A 21,148-nucleotide genomic window follows, 5' to 3' on the forward strand; every position below is an offset into this window, starting at 1 on the left:
GGTGCAAAATTTCAGCACTCTATCTCAATTATTGCTGACGCTAGAGTGATTACAACAGACGGACGGACAGACGGACATGGCTAGATCGTCTTAGAATTTTATCCTGATAAAGATTGATTAGTTCGATGTGTTAAAATCGGAATGAATGACAAACTTAATATACCCTCCATACTATGGTGGAGGGTATAAAAATTGTAGCTTAGACAATAATTAAGAACTCTCTAATACATCGCAAAGTCGTTGGAACGCTCCTTCAGACAGTTTCGACCTTGAGAAGGTGCAAACTTTTCGAAAAATGTCGATAAATGGCACTGTGCTACAAAAGTTGACCAGAAAAATATTCAAGCGTTCTGATGCAAAATTAAATCCTGTTGGGATCCATGGACAACGACAATGCCTTAAGTTCGTTTGGGTCACTTTATTTTATTTTTTATAACGGTAAAAGTAGTGAAAATCTGGGTTTCTTATATTTTCAAATGTAAGCGGATCTTCTTGTTTCACAATGGATTTCTATTGTTCTTTCTTCCTTGTAAAGGGGCGAATAATATCATTCGAGCTAGTTATTATTTTTTTAAATTGGTTAACAAACGGCTAATTTATAGTGGTTTAAGTCTGAAAAACCCCATAAAAAACTATAACTGAATTTCTCACAATTTTCAAAATAAATATTGAACATAACAAAAAACATTATATTTTTGAAAATTATGAGAAATTCAGTTATAGTTTTTTTGTGGGGGTTTTCAGACTTAAATCACTACAATTTGTAAACCAATTAAAAAAATAAAATGGTTTGGCTGTTATATGCCAAAATGTCTAAAAAACTTAAAAAAAATTTGATTTAATTTTTTTGCACAAAAATGTTTTGTATTTTTGCTTTGCTTTACTTAAGTTAAAATAAATTCTAAAAATATTTCCAGTTTGGCGAAAATCTTGTATTTGGCTTATGAAGAATTGCAATAATGAAATTGCTTATTTCAGAACTATTTCCTGTCGTAAAGAAAAAATAAATAACTGGAATGAAAAAACTTGCAATTGGTGCGGGAACCTTTTTAACGCTGCTCTACACGGCTATGTGGTGGTATTTTTGATATTTGCAGAAAATTCTAAAAAGTTATAACCCTAGGGTATATGAACATGGTCGTTGATTGTTAACTAGAAGACATATACGATTTTAAAATTAAGTAAGCGATTTGCAAAGTTTTAATTCCGTCCAGTATTATTGTAGTGTATCCAATATTTTAAGTATTAATTTATTAGCAACCAAATAATTTATGTTATTCGCAAGAAATACAGTTATCAACTTACTATGTTTCATCTTTCCCTCATGTTGATTGGAAGACTCTGTGCGACTTGAAGTCAACTGGTCCTGGTCCGATTCTGATTCTTCGCTTTCGGGCTCTGTTTTTCGAGAATGTCGTCGACGATTTTTGGAAGACTAAATGTAAAACAAAAGCGTTCACAGTAAAGAAAAAACAAAAGAGAAGGTAAATATATGATTAGAGCAACAATCTTGGCTTCAAAAGTTATTGAACAAATAAGGGAGGCTATGGGATCAAACTGGCTAAAGCCTTTCAAAGCATACTACTGGGGGGTTTACTTGTGCTCTATGATGACGGTGATGTTGATTGTCATGTTGCCATTAACAATGCATTGAATGACATTGTTAGGGTTTCATTTTATTGGCAAATTAAACAAAAGGATATACAATGGCAGCTTATAATATCTAGCGTTCATTTAGCCTTTGTTCCACAAAAATCATAATAATTAAAAAAAAACTTCTAAAAATTACCAACAAAATAACAGCAAATCCTCTTCACACCGCCACTGGCAATGTGATAAGGATTTAAAAACAAGTATCAAAACTAAACAAAAACAATTTAAATTAAAACCAAATACGAGTAAGAGCAGCAGTGAATGTGATAACGTTGTTACATCGTCGTGACTAACAGAAAATTGATAATGACTTTGAAAATAATACAGTTATGCTCACAAAACCCATTAGCCCTCAATACATAATAACGTTGATGTTGGCGATGCTGACGCTGGATGGCTGGCGTTACTTAAATAATATGACTTAACAAAGAATTTCAACTGAACTGAAATAATAACAACAACAATAATACCAAGAAAAAAACCAAAAAAACTAGATGAGAACCCCAAATGAAGTATTAAATAAACGCACGATATTATGAAACGGTGAGGTTTGATAATGATTATGAATTGTCTGGGTTGGACGTTGAATTTGACTGTGGTGGTTATGGTGGTAATGATGGTGGGTGGGTTTTAATACCGCAGCAGGTGGTGTCGACGAACAGCCCTCCGTCAGAGCTCGCTCGTGATACATGAACGAATGCAGCAATGTATTGGCGGGACCAGCATGATGTGGTTGGGACATATTACCACTTTCGGATAGTTGAAATGTGGCATAGGGTGAGATATCCTCTGATGTTTCTGTAAAAGGAAATGTAAATAGAAAAGAACAAGAAGTTATGAAAGTAAATAATAAATAAATACTTCGTATATGTGGTATAAAATACTAAATACGGAAACATGTGAAATTTCTGTTAAAAAACATGAAGTGGAGGTAGGTACGTTTATTGAGGAAAATTTAGAAAGACCCAAGGAATGTTCAATAACAATTCGGATACCTCAAATACTGTTCTCGTTTTTTATACCCTCAGCATTTATGTTAAAGAGGGTATATACACTTTCATACGGGCAAAATGTGCCTCATCAAAATAATGGTTTTAGACCACAAGTATGTTTGGACGAAATGTGTTTCAGACAATTTGGAGTTGATTTAACAATGTCCGTCCGTCTGTCTGGCTGGCTGGAGCGCACGATAACTCTCGAACGGATCAACCGATTCGGCCCAAAAATTGACTTCCGTAATATTTTGTCCAAACTTAGTTTAAGTTCGGAGATGGGTTATATCGGTCCACTCCTTCCGGTACCTCCCCCACAAAACTTCGGAAATGTTCGGCAAATTTGTGCGCACGATAACTCTTCAAGGGAGTAACCGATTTGGTCCCCACTTTGCACATCGTGAAATTTCTACTAGACTTAGATGAGGTTCTAATATGGACCCAATCCGTCCACTTCGTCGGGTACCTCCCACATAAAATTTCGGGAAAAGTTCAGTTTAGGACCTGCTCGCGAATCGCTTTGATTTTTGTTTCAGCAACTTCTATTCACTGTCCTCTATACAATATTACAAGTTTCATCAGGGGCAAATTCATACTTCCTGAGAAAATAGCCTGAAAGTTGCAAAAACCCACTATGACACCGTGTGTAGTGGTTGGAGCGCAAGATAACTCTTGAGTGGAAGATAAGCCATATCAGTCCACTCCTTCAGGTACCTCCCCCCAAGAGTTCAAAAAGGTTCGGAAAAATTGTACGCATGATAACTCTTGAAGGGAGTGACCGATTTGGTCCATTCTTTACACGTCCCATTATATCTACCAAATATATATCAGGTTCGAATATGAACTACATTTGTTCAATCTTTCGGTTACCTCCCACACAAAATTTTGGATAAGTTTACTTTAAAAACCGCTCTGGAATCACGTTGATCTTTGTTGAAGCAACATTCATTCGCGACGACGGTAAAAGTTTTTTCTGGGGCAAGTCCATACTTCTTGAGAAAACAGCGTGAGAACTGTAAAAACCCTCTATGGCACCATGTAGTGGCTGGAGAGCACGACAACTCTCGAACAAAATACTGAGTTGATCCACACTTTTCATATCGTAATATTTTTTCGAATATTAGATGAAATTCGAAGGTGGTGCTTGTAGGTCAACTCCTTCCGGTAAACGGAATGACAAATTTAATTATACCCTTCATATTATGGTGGAAGGTACAAAAAATAAATTGTATTAGTGTTTAAACATACCTGGTATTTTGTCGTTGTTCTGCATTGACACTTTATGTATTGTGGCATAGTAACGTTCACGCTGTGCAGCTTCCGAGTTTTGACGATTTTCCAATGACTCCTTTTGTATACGTCCGGTTTGTTCTGTGGAAAATATAATTAAAAATATATTATTTTACAATATTATCAAGAGAAACAAGAAAAAATTATCAGTCGGTAAACCGACTGGGAAAATACCACATGGATCCACAAATAGAAACGTCGTTGTTAACTTATATGTTTGCTTTTACTTTAACGTAACATATTAAGAGCTTTTACTAGAAATTCCATATCTTGGGATATCGCAAAAAAATTAACAGAGTGCCAAGGTATATTTGGTAGGTATGATATATTTTCTGTTTTGATTTCAGTAAATTATTTAGAAAACGCTTTAGCGATCGCAGGAAACGTTTTATCATTGGTTTTATGCGATCGCTAAGGCGTAAAATTTTTTAAATCCAGGTTCGTATCTCAGCGCTATTTATTCTCCCATAAACAATTATAGCACAAGTAAGTACTCGTATTCTTCATAAGGATAACTACGAAATTTCTCCTCCGTTCACCCAAATTCAAATTGTACCATTTAATATTTTTTCGTACCCACTCCAACCGTAATCTTAATTCCGAATTTGAGGATTCTAGCTCTATCCCTTCAACCAAATCCAAATTGCATAAAATTTACTTTTCGTATATACATATTAGGACGGCCAAAAAATTACAAAATTGTTATTTTGAAACGGCGTCCCGTAATTTTTTCATTTGATCCAAAAACTTTATATTTTAACTTTTATGGCGATCGTCTAACGTTAACCCGCGCCACCAGAGGGATCTTTGTTTCCATAGCAATGAGTATGAGACCAAAGGTCAATTTTCACGAAAATGCATACATAAGGTTCTTGGATCAACTGGAAAACATTTAAAACAAAAAAATACAAAAATTGTAATTTTTTTGGCCACTCTAATACGTATGTACTCATAAGTACGAATGTGCAAAACTAAATCCATATCTCAATCCTACACTTCAACATAATCTTAATTCAAATTTCAGAATTTCGCCTGAATTCGTTCACCGGAATCCATATACCAATTTCTAAAACTTTAAATGAAAGAAGCTTACACCTGGGAAGTTTTTGAAGATTCTGAAACGACAATGTTCATAGATGAGAAAAATCAAAAAACAAAAAATCACCGGAGCGCTTTTTAAATAAATCGCGGTCAAAGTTCACATTTGATACGTTTTCACGATTTTGCTTGAACATCGCAAGTTTTATCGAAATAAGATTAAAGAAAATATTGTAGCATTGAAAATTCTCTACGAGCCTGTCCTTCATGATATTTTTGTAGGTTTTACCATTTTTGAGATATTGAAATTCAAATTGGGACAATTCACTGACTGTATCGTCTCCTTACAAAACAATGGCATGACGGCAATTTACCAACTTTACTGGTACAATCTAGGAAAAAATTGCAAAAGCCAATCTTGTAGAGAATTCTCACAGTTATAATATTTTCTCTAGTCCAATTTCGATAAGACTTACCGTTTTCAAGCAAAATCGTGAAAACCTAAAAAAAAACAGCATAACTTGGATTGAACTTCTATATATTTCAAAAATGGTAAAACCTAGGAGAAAATCATAACGGTCAATCCTCTAGAAAATGTTTACAGCTACAACATTTTCTTTAGAATTTTTCGATAGAACTTGCGGTTTCCAAGCAAAATCGCGAAAACCTGAAATAAACCTAAAAATGTGAACTTGACCGCAGATTATTTAAAAAATCCCTCCAGCGATTTTTCCCAGCTTTTGGATTTTTCTCATCTATGGTCATTGCTGTTTCAGAATCCTCAAAAACTTCCCAGATGTAAGCGGTTTTTATTTAAAGTTAGTTAAGACAAACCGTACATGCCATTGTTTTATAAGGACGCGATACAGTCATTGCATTGTCCCAATTTGAACATCTGTTGAAAACCGCAGGTGATACGCTGATATAGGGTTATGGCCACTTGCAAATTTTACAAAACCGAACATTTTTTATATTTGCTCATTTAAAAGTATAGGTAGAAAATAACATGTTGCAAAAAATTCGAGTCGATCAGACAAAAAAAATCATTGTGATTTGTATTTAATATCGAAGTTTTAAACGCGGTTTTCTCAAAATGGCATTTTTGAAAGCGGTGTCCACTGTAGCTCGAAGACGAATGATCCCATATTCATATGTTTTTGTGGGAGTATTATACACATAAAAAGAGTTTCCTTAAGCGAGAGACTTTTAAAAAAATTGGACGAATTTATGCCGACGAGAATACAAATTTCTTTGTTTGTTTTTATTAAAATGCATGTTTTTCGATTCGCTTAAGGACAACTTCATTAGGTTCCTAATGATCTCACAAAAACAAATGATAATCGGTTTATTCCTTATTCGAGGCACAGTGGGCACCGCAAACTGCTTTACTAAAAACAGTTTTTCGTGGGCGGCCATTTGTCAAACAACCACTAATATTTTTCAACAAAAAAAATAAAAAATAGCCGAAAGTTTGACCTTTCAGGTGAAAACAAAGTCTTTTAAAAAAGTTTGGTAGATTTCATGTAAAAAAATAATGAAAAAATGTTTTCGTGCTAAATAAGTGGCCATAACACCTGCGTCCGTGCACAAGAAAGGAGATAAGACTGTGTGTCCTTACTATAGAGGCATAAGACAACGAAACTATTGGGTCGACCCAATGAGTCTTTAGACATGGCAATTCTGCACAGAAAAATATTTAGCCATTTGATAAAAAATTCAAAGATTCAATCAAAAATGTATCGCTTTTCCGGCGATAAAAAAATTGTCAAAAAATTTGATAAAATTATTTGATCACAAAGAAAAACCAGTAAGGAAAGGATCAAAGTCGGGCGGGGCCGACTATATAATACCCTACACCACTGTGAATATGTAAAATATATATCGGAGCTATATCCAGATCTTAACCGATTTTGATATAATTTGGCACATTTATTTCCAGACCGAATTCGGTCACACATTCCAAATTTCATCGAAATCGGAAATATATAGCGTGTTTGGTACAAAAAATACGTGAAATCGGCCGAAAATATATATGGGAGCTATATCCAAATCGGAACCGATTTCGATATAATTTGGCACACTTATTTCTAGACCGAATTCAGTCAAACTTTCCAAATTTCATCAAAATCGGACGTATATAGCGTCTTTGGTGCAGCAAATACGTGAAATCGGGCGAACATATATATTGGAGCTATATCCAAATCTGAACCGATTTCGATATAATTTGGCTCAATTTAAGTGGCGAAATTTCGTGGCCACTGGGAACCACATATGTAAAATTTCAGCTAGTTCAAGCAAAAAATGTGGCTAAGATCCCTAAAATACCTTAAATCGCAAGGTATCGTTATATGGGGACTATACCGAACCGTGGACCTATCTTGACAATTTTTAGTGGAGCAATTTCGCGGCCATTGAGAACCTCAAATGTAAAATTTCAACTAGTTTGGGCAAAAAATATGGCTAAGATCCATAAAATACCTTAAATCGGGAGGTATCGTTATATGGGGACTATACCGAACCGTGGACCTATCTTGACAATTTTTAGTGGAGCAATTTCGCGGCCATTGGGAACCTCAAATGTAAAATTTCAGCTGGTTTGGGCAACAAATGCGGCTAAGATCCTTAAAATACCTTAAATCGGGAGGTACCGTTATATGGGGGCTATACCAAAACTTGGACCGATATAGCCCATCTTCGAACTTGATCTTCCGACGGCTAAAAAAATGGTATTCCCCAATTTTCATCGAAATCGGTCAACAAATGCGACCTGTATGTTGCGAACGGACGGACGGACGGACGGACATGCATAAATCGACTCAGAAAGTGATTCTATGTATATCCCTAGAAGGAACTATGGGTCTATCTCGCTTCCTTTTGTATGTTACATACAAATGCACTAACACATAATACCCCTTACCACATAGTGGTGTAGGGTATAAATACAAGTGATAAAATATTTCACATTTTGACAAAAATATTTATTAAAATATTCCACATTGTGCTTGATAAAACAAAATATTTTCTTGATGAAAAAAATTGTTGAATACATTTTGTTCAATCGATAAAAAATGCTCATATTTACAATTATTTTGTTTTTTTTTATTAAATACAACTCTAAAAGCCAAATTGGTCGATAATGGTTCGATATCGATTTTAAATTAGATTAAAACTATTAGTATCTTATTACGGAAAGCGTATATGTCATTTTAACAAATAAAATTAAATAGTGCATCACTAAACTTCAATGCATTTGGTGCAGAAATTTTATTCGCGATAGAGAAAAATTACACCGTATTTCATAGTAGTTTTTCGTGCTCTACGCGGCTATGCGGTGGTATTTTTTATATATGCAAAAATTGCAAAAAAGTTATAACCCTAATGTTTATTGGCAGCTATTCTAACAACCACTTTGTCAATATGTGAAATATTTTATCAGTTCAATATAAAAAATCGATAAATATTTTAGTCAATATGTGAAATATTTTATAAGTTGTATTTTTAATTTGTGATCAAATAAATTTATCGAATTTCGTTAATATGACAATTTTTTGTTTTCGCCAGATTTTTTTCTGTGTACCATTGGAACAAATCCTGGAAAATACCCAAGAGATGCATAGCGACACTTATCGTCTGTTTGTCGATTATAAGACAATCTTCGACAGGCCTAAAGATATTCCAAACCATGCCTGAATTTAATATACCCACCCGGTCCTAAGTTAAAATAGGAATGAACGTCACCTAACATTTAAGCACTAAAAGGGGTTTTAGTCAACGAGACAGTCTTTCGTGTGACCTGTTTAACGTTCTGCCGGAAAAGTCGAAAGAGAATCTGATAAAGAGGGTCTGGCAATAAACGGCGACAAGACCAAGTTGGTAACAGTTGTTGGTACTATTAGTGTTGAGGTATTTAAAGACTTCGCCTACCTAGGTATCGCCATAAACAAAATACAATAAGAATAATATCGGCCAATATTTGAAACTTTGAATTGTGTAAGCTGTTTAAAAACAAAGCCATCGCCCGTCCCAACGTATGGTTCCGGAGCTAGGGTACTTCGGCAAACAGATTAGACAGTGATTTTTTGGGAAACAATTCTTCGAAAGATCTTCTGGACAATACTCGATGACGGTAGATACCGTCGTTGTATGAACCACGAGAAAAATTAAATTGGGCAGCTAACGCAAAAACGCATCTTAAACCAATGCAGCTAATCGCAAATTGATGTATTATACTAAAACACATATCGAAATATGTCGATATATCGTGGTATAATATGAACTTGTAATACACTTTCCATGTTGTGATTTAGAATATGAAGAAATAAATTCTACTCTATAGTCAAATATCTATTATACGAGGGGCAATAAAAAACCTTCTGGCGTAGCTTGACAGTTTTTAGTGTAAACGTACGCAGGACAGTTTGACATACGACCATGTGTTGTGTTGTTTACAGTGACTTAAAAAAATCAGTTTGCAAAAAATGGAATTTATTTGAGAACATCTTCGTCCTATAATTTTTCTCAACATTCGACGTGGATTATCACGGTAGGAGTGCATTGATCAAATTAAATCTTTGTATGTCGATAAAGGGTCATCCTATATCAGTATGAAAAACTGGTTTAATGAATTCAATCGTGGCCGATACTCGCAAAAAAAAAGGTCGGGAGGAGCGTCAAAAATCGGCAGTTGTGCCTGAAAAAAATTAAGCCGTGCATGAACGGATAATACAAGATCGCCATGTTATATACCGTGAGATAGTGGCATCCTTGGGCATTTCTTCCACCAACTAACATTTGATATTGCACGAACACCTGCCGCAAAAATGGATTTTTCTCGTTAGATCCACCAAAATTGATCAATCGCTTACAAAAAGGATCTTGTAGATTTGTGCAAAGAAATTCTGAACAAAAACAACAGCGATGCTTCAAACAACATTGTTCTTCATGGAATTAGACTTCGAAGCAAATGGTCGCCTGTTTCTTCGGCAAAATTGACCGTGTGGCGACTATAAATGTAGGACGGTTAATTCTGAGCATTACACTACAATTTGTTTTCCTGAAGTCTTTTGAGGAATTCGAAAAACGAACAAGAGAAGACGAATCGTTCTGCATCATGACAATGCGAGCTCTCACACATCGATTCAAACCAGCGCCTGTTAGACCAGACAAAACGTGCAATTGGTCAACGTGGTCAAAGATTTTCGTCACCAGAAGATGCTGTAAAAGTGTTCAAAAACCATGTTTTGGAGATGCCTCAATTAAGCCGCTGAAAACAACCCAACACATGGCCGCATGTCAAACTGTTCTGTGTACGCTTAGGGTGAAAACTGTCAAGCTTTCCAAAAAATGTCATATGACGCCTGGCGACACTGCGTGTTGCCTAGGCCAGAAGGTTTTTTAGTGCCCATCGTAGCTGCTCCCACAGAGAAGAATGGAATAACAAGAACCGAAATTAAAAATAGTGGAATCGGGCAGAATCCCTTTTTATACCATTTTGAGTATCGTAATAGTGCCACCGTGGTGCAATGGTATGCACAACCGCCTTGCACACAAAACACTTTTCAACGGTTGCAAAATATCCCTCAGTAATGGTGGCGACATTTCCTGAGTATTTCAACCATGTAAAACTTCTCTACAATAGTGGTATCTTAGACACGCCGTTCGGACTCGGCGATAAACTGTACGTCCCATATCATTGAGCAAATATGAATCGGGGTGCACTCATTGATATGAGAGAAGTCTCCCTTGTCCCTTATGGGATGTTTGTGGAACAATTATATATATTATAGTTTGTCCAAACTTAGTTTGAGTTCGAAAATAGCCCATATCGGTCCACTCCTTCCGGTGCCTCGCCTACGAAAGTTAGAATATTTTTGTTAAATCGTGCGAATGATAATGTTTGAATTGAGTAACCGAATTGGTCGTAACTTTGAATATGGTGATATTACTTCCATAGATCAGGTTTGAATATGGACTAATTTGTTTACTCCTTCGTGTACCTCCCACACTAAATTTGGAAAAAGTACAGTTTAACAGCTCGTTTCAGATCGTTTTGATTTGTTTGCAAGAATTTCTTCATATGGGCGCTGCTACGACGGCGCAATTTTTTTCGTGTGAAGTTATCGTATCGTGTTATTTCTTACAGAATAGGATTATGTCCAAATATTGACTATATCGGACCACTGTTTCGGGCACCTTCCACACAAAGTTTGGGAGCAGGGCTGTATAAGGACTCGTCTGGGATCATTTTTAAACAACATGTTGTGTATGCGGCCTAGTTAGGGTACAGTTCTTTTCGGGGGCAGGTCCATACTTCCTGATAAATTGACCAAAAACTCAATAAACTTCTTTATATGTACGTTAGAAGTATTGTGTTTAGTTAGACCGATGCTGAAGGTATATCTCTGTCGGCAATGCTGACAATTACATCCTTACTTGTTTTTTCTGAGAAATGACGTATCGAAGCAACGTGTTGGTTATGATAATACACTACACTATCTACGTCTAAAGCTATAATTTGTTGTTGATCTTTAAATGTAGGTTAGAAATAAGTATTAAAAATCTTCTATGCTGAACAATTTTTTGCTCAAGTTCCTACAAGACTTACTAATGTCAAACTTCCTGTTTATTTAAAACAAAGATTTCCCTACTATACAAAAGTTATTTCGTAGCCATTGATTTATTCACTGGTCGCTCGATACCAACAACCATATATTCTGATTTTATTTGTTTGTTTTCAATTTGTATGGTGGCTGTATGAATTAAGGCACATGCATTTGTATAAGGGTATAGTATATTAGTTTATTCGAAGTATCCTGCAGATTCACTTGGTATTTTGCTGTGCTGTCTACCATATTCCAATATAAACAGGACACAACAGCCCGTTAAAGTACAAAGGAATACTACGATATCAAGCATACAGACCGACAGACAGACAGACATACAGCTAAACTGCCTTGGGTTCTGTAACTGATTGTTGGCTTTCATTTCTATGGGTTTTGTTTTTGATTGTGTTGTGTACTGTGGCTGTTTGTATTATTGCCGTGTAGTTGCAGTTGTTGCTGTCGTTGTTGTTGTTATTACTATTGTTTGTTTCCACAATATTTATTGTAGTTCTAAATACTCACTGTGTCGGTAGCACATGAAAACCAGTGCTATGGTGCATATCATCCCAGATACGGTAGCTATGCTCGGTATCAATAGGTTGACATTTCCGTAGAATACATTTGTGCCACGTTGGCCGCGTTGTACAATCTCCGGTGGTGGTGGATCGCCATCCTTGGTGAGCGTGACAAATGTGAACTCAGCCTGTGATACTCCGGCCACATTGTGCGCCTCCATGCGCAATTGATAGAGTGTCGATGGTTGGAGACCAGATATTGTAAAACGCCTCTGTGGCTTCAGGGCGTTTGACACTGCATAATTCAGTAAAGGATCCAGGCACGTTAACATTGGTTTACGTTGTTGGTTGACCATGTACAAATCATGTGTATTACATAAACAATATCCCAGTAGTAGGTAGCAGATATGCAGTTGAAAGAATATGAAAAGGAAGAACAAAAGCAGAGAAATAAGCAAACATTAGTGTATGAGAAATACCCAATTAAAATTTGCATGTGTGTATATGTGAAAGAGAGTAAGAGATATAAAAATGGGTCAATTATTGTTCAATGAATGGAAAAATTCTTTTGTAATTGTCATGCACTAAATTATTCAAATTTTTGTTGTTATGCTGCTTTATGTTGTGTTGTCGACTATCATTCATTCACATTTTATTATATGAACAATGGAGAAATATTTGTAAATTGTTGTTCGTTTAAATTTAGCACGTAACATTCGAGTGACGTTAATTGCCAATATAGGTATCCTTTTATATTCTCCACCAAACAATTAAACAGATCAAAAAAACAGCTTGTGAGGCGTGACTGTTGAATTTTTAGCATTTAGCGTATACATTAAAGAAGTCAATTAGTCAAATTAAGTATTGTTTATTTTTATTGCAAATCGAAATTGAAAATTTTCATTTGAGCAAAAATATAAATTTTGAATATTTTGCCTGTCACTCGTTTGTAATACATCGAAATATTCGACGGAGACCCTATAAATTATGTTTATTCTTGATCAGCATGAAATTCTAAGTCGATATAACCATGTCTGCCTATCCGCCCGTCTGTTGACCGCAATTTTTAAATAGAGCTTTTTAATTTGTTATAGAAGTTTGTATTCTTCCTATGATGTTTGGTATTGAAAATGGGTAATATCGGTCCACGTAGTGATATAGCCCCCATATAACGGTACCTCCACATTTTCGGTAATTTGAAGGTTTCTACCTTAAATTTGTACACGCAGAAAAATTTATGTTAGAAATATGTTTGGATCCAAACAAATATATGTTTGGGACCTGTTGCAAACAAATATATCTTTGGATCCAAACATAATATGTTTGGGTCCAAACAAATATATGTTTGCAACATTTTGTAACATATCTCAATTTGATATGTTTGGGTAAAACATACTTTTTATGTTAGAACATTTTTTCATGGGTGGAGAGAGGATGTTTGTCAACGAGAGTAATAACAGTGCTCTCGCAGCTGTGGAATGCTGCTTTATAATAAAGAGTTGTGTGTATTGTATAATAGAAGACGTAGAAGCGAAGAAGGGGGCTTTGGTGGCATGTATGCGTCAAACTCGTATGTTTCTTGTTTTGTTGTTGTTAACCAACGAAGAAGAAAAGAAAAAATGATATGAATTATATTTTTTTCTTTCTTCAGTGTTTTAGTTGCCTTTGTAGAGTCAAGACGGTAAAGTGAGTGAATAAATCAGTGTTTTGTGTTTTCTTAAAGAAATTGTGTTTTTAGTAAATTAAATGCCCAATACATTTTATAATTGAATCGGAAAGTTGAATGGAATTGTTTTATTGGACAAGGAAGAAATCGCATTTAATATTGGTAATTACATACATACTTATGTATATTTGGAATATGGCATATCCATATTTATTTATTACATTACATAATCATTTGATTCTAGATGCCGATTCCCCGCTGATGATTTCAACTGAGGACAATTTGTTTTATTTCACAACTAAGGAGAAGCGTTCAACTACGTTTCTATATATTTTTCCTTTTTAAAAGTGTGACTACAAATTATTTCAATCAGTTTTTCTTTTATTAAAGTGTGTTATGTATTTCTTTGGAATTTTGTATGTACCTATGTGTTTGTTGTTCTTTTGCCTTTTAATAAAAAACCACAACATTTGTGTGTATACTATAGAGATAGCCAGTGAGCTCTTACTGAGAGCAAGTGAGCACACATTTTAAAGTGTTTTACATTGAATTTTACGCTCCCTTGCTCTCAGTAAGCGCCCACTGGTGCATGTGTTTGTTGTTTTTTTTTGTGCCTTTTGGGTTGGTATTTTTTTTGCACCCAAACATAAAATTGTTTCCACCCAAACATATCTTTGTTTGCACCCAAACATATATATCTTTGCACCCAAAAATAAATATCTTTGCACCCAAACATATATATGTTTGCAGACCCAAACATATATTATGTTTGGGACTGTTGCAAACATATATATGTTTGCTGCAAAATATGTTTGGGACATATGTTAGAGAGGCCGATTTTTTTTTGCGTGTAGGCATAGGTCCACGTCTTCATGTAGCCCCCCGATTTTCGGTATTTTGAATGTTGTGGCATTAATATTCCAACAAAATGGCAGAAATTTGGTACTTAGCCTTCGATGGTGGTATAAAATTTCCACCTGAAAATTTCCCCATTGAACAGTATCTCCCGATTTTCAGTATTTTTAATGTTGTGGCCTCAATATTCCAACGGAATAACTGAAATTTGATATTTATCCTTCGTTGGGGGTATAAAACTTTCCACCGGAAATTTTTAGGCATAGGTCCTGGGTACCTCCCATTTGGTATTTGGTATTTATTTCTTGTTGAGAGTATAAAACTTTCCACTTAAAATTTGTCTGTATAGGTCCACGTCTTTGTATAGAACCTATAGAATGGTACCTCCAGATTTACGGTATTTTGAAGTTTGTGGGGTATAAAATATTCGTCTTCGTAATCGCACCGTAGTTATGTACCTCCCGATTTTCGATATTTTAAAGATTTTGGCTACAACATCCCACTGAAACGGTTGAAATTTGGTATTTGGTCTTCGTTGGGGGTATAAAAGTTTGCAACAGAAATATGTCGGTATATGAATACGTGTTCATATAGCCCCATAGATATTTACTCCAAATTTTCGGTATTTTAACAGTTTTAGCCACATTATTCTGAAATTAAACGGACATTTTTAATGGTACAAAACATCCCTTGCAAAATGTCAGAAAGTATAGGTCCACGTTTCTGGCTGTTTTCTCAAGAAGTATGGACTTGCCCCTGAAATAACTTCTACCGTCGTAATGGTGGCAGCAAATGCAAGTTGTTTCAACTAAAGTCAAAGTGATTTGAGAGAAGGCCTCAAAGTGAACTTATTCGAAATTTTGTGTGGGAGGTACCCGAAGGAGAGGTCAAATATTGTTCACATTCGATCCTGACTTATATCTGGTATATATATTAGAATGTGTAAAGTATAGACCACATCGGTTACTCCCTTCAAGAATTGCAGTGCGCACAATTTTTCCGAACATTTTTGAACTTTTGTGGGGGAGGTACCTGAAGGAGTGGAGCGATATGGCTTATCTTCAAACTTAAACTAAGTTTGGACAAAATATTACGAAGGCAAAATTTTGGACCGAAGTGACAGATCCGTTCGAGAGTTATCTTCCGCTCGAACCACTACACACGGTTCAAAGAATTTTTTGCAACTTTCAGGCTATTCTCTAAGGAAGTAGGGACTTGACCCTGATGACACTTGTACCGTCGCATGGGGGGCAGTGAATACGATATAACCCATCTTCGAACTTAAATTAAGTTTGGACAACATATTATGAAAACCAAATTTTGGACTGAATCTAGTTTAGGCCTATCCGGTGTGAGCCTTTTTCCAGAGGAGCTTTTGTCAATTCAGAAAATTGTAAATATTGGTCCATGTTTGAAGAGAACAACGATGGCTCCCCTTTACAGCTCTTTTAATGGGAATATTATGACTTAAGATAGTCCGCTCTTGCAAGGAATAAGAGGAAAAACTTAGTACTTTCATAAACGAAAGAAACCTAATAGTTCCTATTCACTTCAGTACAGTTCGTGGTGGAGGGTATAACATGTTCGGCCCGCCGCTCTTACTTAGTCTTACAACTGCCAACTTATGCAAACTGCTTCCGCTGTTGGTTTAGGCAGCCCATAAGACATATCGCCTGTGGAGTGGCTTCTCTGGCAATGCTTCGAAACTCACACTTATACTGAAGTTATTGTAATACTGTAACAGCAGTATTCTAACTAAGAGACTAAGTTTTGCCCTGTAACTTTGATTTTTCAATTGCAGTGTGTTGTTTGCAGTGATGAACTTTTTTCCCGTTCAACCAGCGTTATTTCCACGACAAACTAGTTTCAATCCTCGGCTTTCATTTTTTACTTGTAAAAATTTCTCCAAGGAGAAATTAATTTAAACAAGTAAAAAAGTATCAGTCGGCTTTGCCGACAGAGATATACCCTCAGCCTGTGTATATTGAAACAATTTTTTTTTTCCAAAAAACGCATGTATTTAGGAAGTTTTAAAAATTTTGGGCGTTTGAACTAATAAAAATGTTGATTAGGATTTAATATCAAAAGTTTTGCGGAGGAGATACTAAAAAGAATGGATCTCCAGCCACTACATATGGTACCATAGGGGTTTTTTAGAACTTCAGGGATGTTTGCTCAAGAAGTATGAACTTGCCCCTGAAACAACTTTTACCATCGCAATTGAGGCAGCAATGCAAGTTGCTTGCCGGCGTCTTAGCGTTCTAAGCCACCATCAACTTGTCAAAACTTTAGTAGACAATAATTGATGATCAAAAAATAAAATCTTCTGATATAGAAGAGCAATTACTAATGATGTAGGAATAAAACTTACCATAGTATTTGTGAACATTGAAAAATGGGATTACCAAAGCAGGACTATAGGAAAAGTTTGGAGTTTCAATTAACTGACATAATTTCGCATATACATTTATCTAATGAAGTTCGATATATATACCAGTTACCAAGCTTTGCCTTCGTCTGCCACAAAAACAACATCCTAATACACCTGAAGATCGGATTTACCACCCGTGAAACGTAGTGTAATGGTTGGATGCGTGGGACTTCGGTAGACTCCTAATTTTTCAATGTATCTCTAAAGGCCTAACAGCTCAACTCGAAAGAGAATTAACTAAATATCACTATAAATGGCCTTCGCCTTAATAAGGCAAAAATAAAAAAAAAACAAAAAAAAAAAAAAATCAAAGTGATTCGAAAGCAGGTCTTAAAGTGAACATGTATCCGAAATTTTGAGTGGGAGGTACCGGATGGAGTGGACAAATATAGTCCATATTTGAACCTGATCTATATCTGGTAGATATATTAGGATGTGTAAAGTATGGACCAATTCGGCCACTCTCTTCAAGAGTTATCGTACGCACAATTTTTCCGAACATTTTTGAACTTTTGTGGGGGAGGTACCTGAAGGAGTGGACCAATATGGCTTATCTTAGAACTTAAACTATGTTTGGACAAAATATTACTAAGGCCAAACTTTGGACCGAATCGGCAGACCTGTTCGAGAGTTATTTTGCCCTCCAACCTCCTCACACGGTGTCATAGGGGTTTTTTGCAACTTTCAGGCTATTTTCTCAGGAAGTATGGACTTGCCCCTGATGAAACTTATATCGTCGTATGGAGGCCAGTGAATATAAGTTGCTAAAGCAAAAATCAAAGCGATTCGAGAGATGTTCCTAAACTGCACTTTTCCAAAATTGTGTGTGGGAGGTACCCGTCGGAGTGGACCGATTGAGTCCATATTAAAACCTGATCTAAGTCTGGTACACGCTCCACGATGGGCAAAGTATGGACCAAATCGGTTACACCCTTCAAGAGTTATCGTGCGTACAAATTTTCCGAACATTTTCGAACTTTTGTGGGGGAGGTACCGGAAGGAGTGGACCGATATAGCTCATCTTCGAACTTAAACTAAGTTTGGACATAATATTACGAAAGCCAAAATTTGAACCGAATCGGTTCATCCGTTCGAGAGTTATCGTGCGCACCAGCCAGCCAGACAGACAGACAGACGGACGGACATTGCTCAATCGACTCCAAATTGTCTGAAACACATTTCGTCCAAACATACTTGGGGTCTAAAACCATTATTTCGATGAGGCACATTTTGCCCGTATGAAAGTGTATATGAAGAAAAGACAAAATTTTTTAGTTTTCCATAAAAAAAAATTAAAATTTTTTTTTTAAGCTACATGAAAGATTTTTGGTACATAGATTGGGAAAAAATGCCATTCTTAAATCTGTTCGTGATACTAATTTTGGTTGTTGCGCGCAAAAGTTATGGCGGTTTCAATTCTGATGAAAAGAAAAAAATCTTTAAAAGACTCTAATCATTATATTGAGAAACTCTCTTAATTAGGGGCTCTCTACATACTATATGTTTGCTGAGGTCCCATAACTTTAGTGAAAAAGTTGTGCATTTTCGCGGAAATTAGGAAAGAATTCCAAACAATTGGTAGTTTGCAACTTGTTTTAATAAAATTCAACCTGCTTATGCCTCTGAAAAATATATAAAAAATATGTACGTAATCTATACATCGCGAAGATTCAAATGAAACCAAAACTATACAAATCCGTTTAGTGGTTTTCATATTATAGCGAAAACAAAAAAATATATTGAGGAAATTTATAAAATTTTTGTAAGAGAAAATATTTATTAAAATTTATTTTGTGAGTTAGTTGAACAAAATGTAAGAAAACAAGTAAAAAAGTGTCAGTCGGCTTTGCCGACCGATATATACCCTCAGCCAATGTGAAGTGAACTTTTCACCTTCAGACAGATCGAATGTATTTAAGGTCTCTTCAAAATGTTGTGGCCCTTTTTGGACATGTGAACTTGCCGACAAAAATGTGGATTAGGAATTAACTGCACTAGGACACAAATCTTGAACCTTTGTCGGGGAGGTACCCTTAGGGAGGAACGATATGCCTGAAAAAACTTTTACCGTCGTAATGGAAGTAGTGAATGCAAATCGCTTCAACAAAAATCAAAGTGATTCGAGAGCACGTCTTAAAGTGAACTTATCCGAAATTTTGTGTGAGAGGTACTAGAAGGAGTAGACAAATATAGTCCATATTCGAACCTGATCTATATCTGGTAGATATATTAGGATGTGCAAAGTATGGATTACATCGGTCACTCCCTTCAAGAGTTATCGTGCGCACAATTATTCCGAACATTTTTGAACTTTTGTGGGGGAGGTACCTGAAGGAGTGGACCGATATGGCTTATCTGCGAATTTAAACTATGTTTGGACAAAATATTACGAAGGCAAAATTTTGGACCGAATCGGTAGATCCGTTCGAGAGTTATCTTGCGCTCCAAGCTCTACATACGGTGTCATAGGGGCCTTTTGCAACTTTCAGGCTATTTTCTCAGGAAGTATGGACTTGCCCCTGATGAAACTTGTACCGTCGTATAGGGGACAGTGAATACAAGATGTTACAACAAAAACCAAGGCGATTCGAGAGCAGGTCCTAAACTGAACTTTTCCGAAATTTTGTGTGGGAGGTACTCGAAGGAGTTTACCGATTGAGTCCATATTGGAACCTCAACTAAGTCTGGTAGAAACAGCATAATGTGCAAAGTATGGACCAAATCAGTTACTCCCTTCAAGAGTTACCGTACGCACAAATTTTCCGAACATTTTCGAACTTTTGTGGGGGAGGTACCGGAAGCAGTGGACCGATATAATCCATTTTTGAATTTGAACTATGTTTGGACAAAATATTACGAAAGCCAAATTTTGGAACGAATCGGCAGATCCGTTCTAGAGTTATCTTGCGCTCCAACCACTACACACGGTGTCATAGGGTTTTTTGTAACTTTCAGGCTATTTTCTCAGGAAGTGTGGACTTGCCCCTAATGAAACTTACAGCGTCGTAAAGAGGACAGCGAATACAACTTGCGTAAACAAAAATCAAAGCGATTCGAGACCAGGTCCTAAACTGAACTTTTCCGAAATTTTGTGTGGGAGGTACCCGAAGGTGTGGTCCGATTGAGTCCATATTGGAACCTCATCTAAGTTTGGTAGAAATTATACGATGATCAAAGTATGGACCAAATCGGTTGTTTCCTTCAAGAGTTATCGTGCGCACAAGTTTTGCGACAATTTTTGAACGTTTGTGGGGGAGGTACCTGAAGGAGTGGACCTATATGTCCCATCTTCGAACTTAAATCGAATCTAGACAAAATATTTCGATGCCCAAAATTTGAACCGAATCGATTGATCCGTTCGAGAGTTATCGTGCGCACCAGCCAGCCAGACAGACAGACAGACGGACAGACAGACAGACAGACGGACGGACATTGCTAGATCTACTCAAAATTGTCTGAAACGGATATCGTTACAAACATACTTGGGGTCTAAAACCATTATTTCGATGAGGCACATTTTGGTCGTATCAAGTGTAAATACCCTCTTTAGCCTAAAGGCTGAGGGTATAAATAGGTCGGAGTTTTTCTTCTATTTTAGTTAAATTTCACGCAATAAATCACATTTTTTATTCTAATCACTTCTCGAAAACACGCTAACATCTAGCAGAAGATATGTATATCTTTCAAATAAATGTTGGGTTCCTTTAAATGGGGTATAATCTTGAAAATAAAATTGTATCGGGTAATGTTCATTTAGAAATGAAATGCGTGTAAATCGCGAAATCCTCAAAATCACTTGATGCGCATGCGGTTTACCAATACAGCGAATTCTTCTCTTTTAATTTGTACACATTTGCCAGGATTTACTTTGGCCGCTAAGATGTAGCATCGTCTGCAGTTTAGTGTGCAACAAACTGTATAACGCTTATATTTTGCACAAAGTGCATACACTTTTTATGCGCATCCGATTTCACTATCAACCGTGAAAAAATACATCGATCTAAACATATTTCAATAAAATCCATTAAGAACCGTGGATGTAGCATCACACAGTATTTTTTGGATAATCGGATACAGCTCCCACGCCACTAAATTTTTCAACCGCT

The 21,148-nt window shown here is 36.1% G+C and overlaps 1 protein-coding gene across 1 annotated transcript in view; it reads right to left on the reverse strand.

Annotated features, from left to right (window-relative positions):
• LOC141388198 (cell adhesion molecule Dscam2-like) overlaps positions 1–21,148 on the reverse strand; it is a 145,230-nt gene that overhangs the window by 21,637 nt on the left and 102,445 nt on the right. The window contains exons 12-15 of the mRNA XM_073958222.1: positions 12,098–12,385; positions 3,894–4,016; positions 2,291–2,451; positions 1,306–1,435 (exon numbers count right to left, since the gene is read on the reverse strand). Coding sequence (XP_073814323.1) covers positions 1,306–1,435; positions 2,291–2,451; positions 3,894–4,016; positions 12,098–12,385 — 702 coding nt within the window. The remainder of the gene's footprint in view (positions 1–1,305; positions 1,436–2,290; positions 2,452–3,893; positions 4,017–12,097; positions 12,386–21,148) is intronic.

This window comes from Musca autumnalis, unplaced genomic scaffold, assembly GCF_047663935.1.
Source record: "Musca autumnalis isolate F117 unplaced genomic scaffold, ASM4766393v1 scaffold_71, whole genome shotgun sequence".
In the NCBI taxonomy this organism is placed as follows: domain Eukaryota; kingdom Metazoa; phylum Arthropoda; class Insecta; order Diptera; family Muscidae; genus Musca; species Musca autumnalis.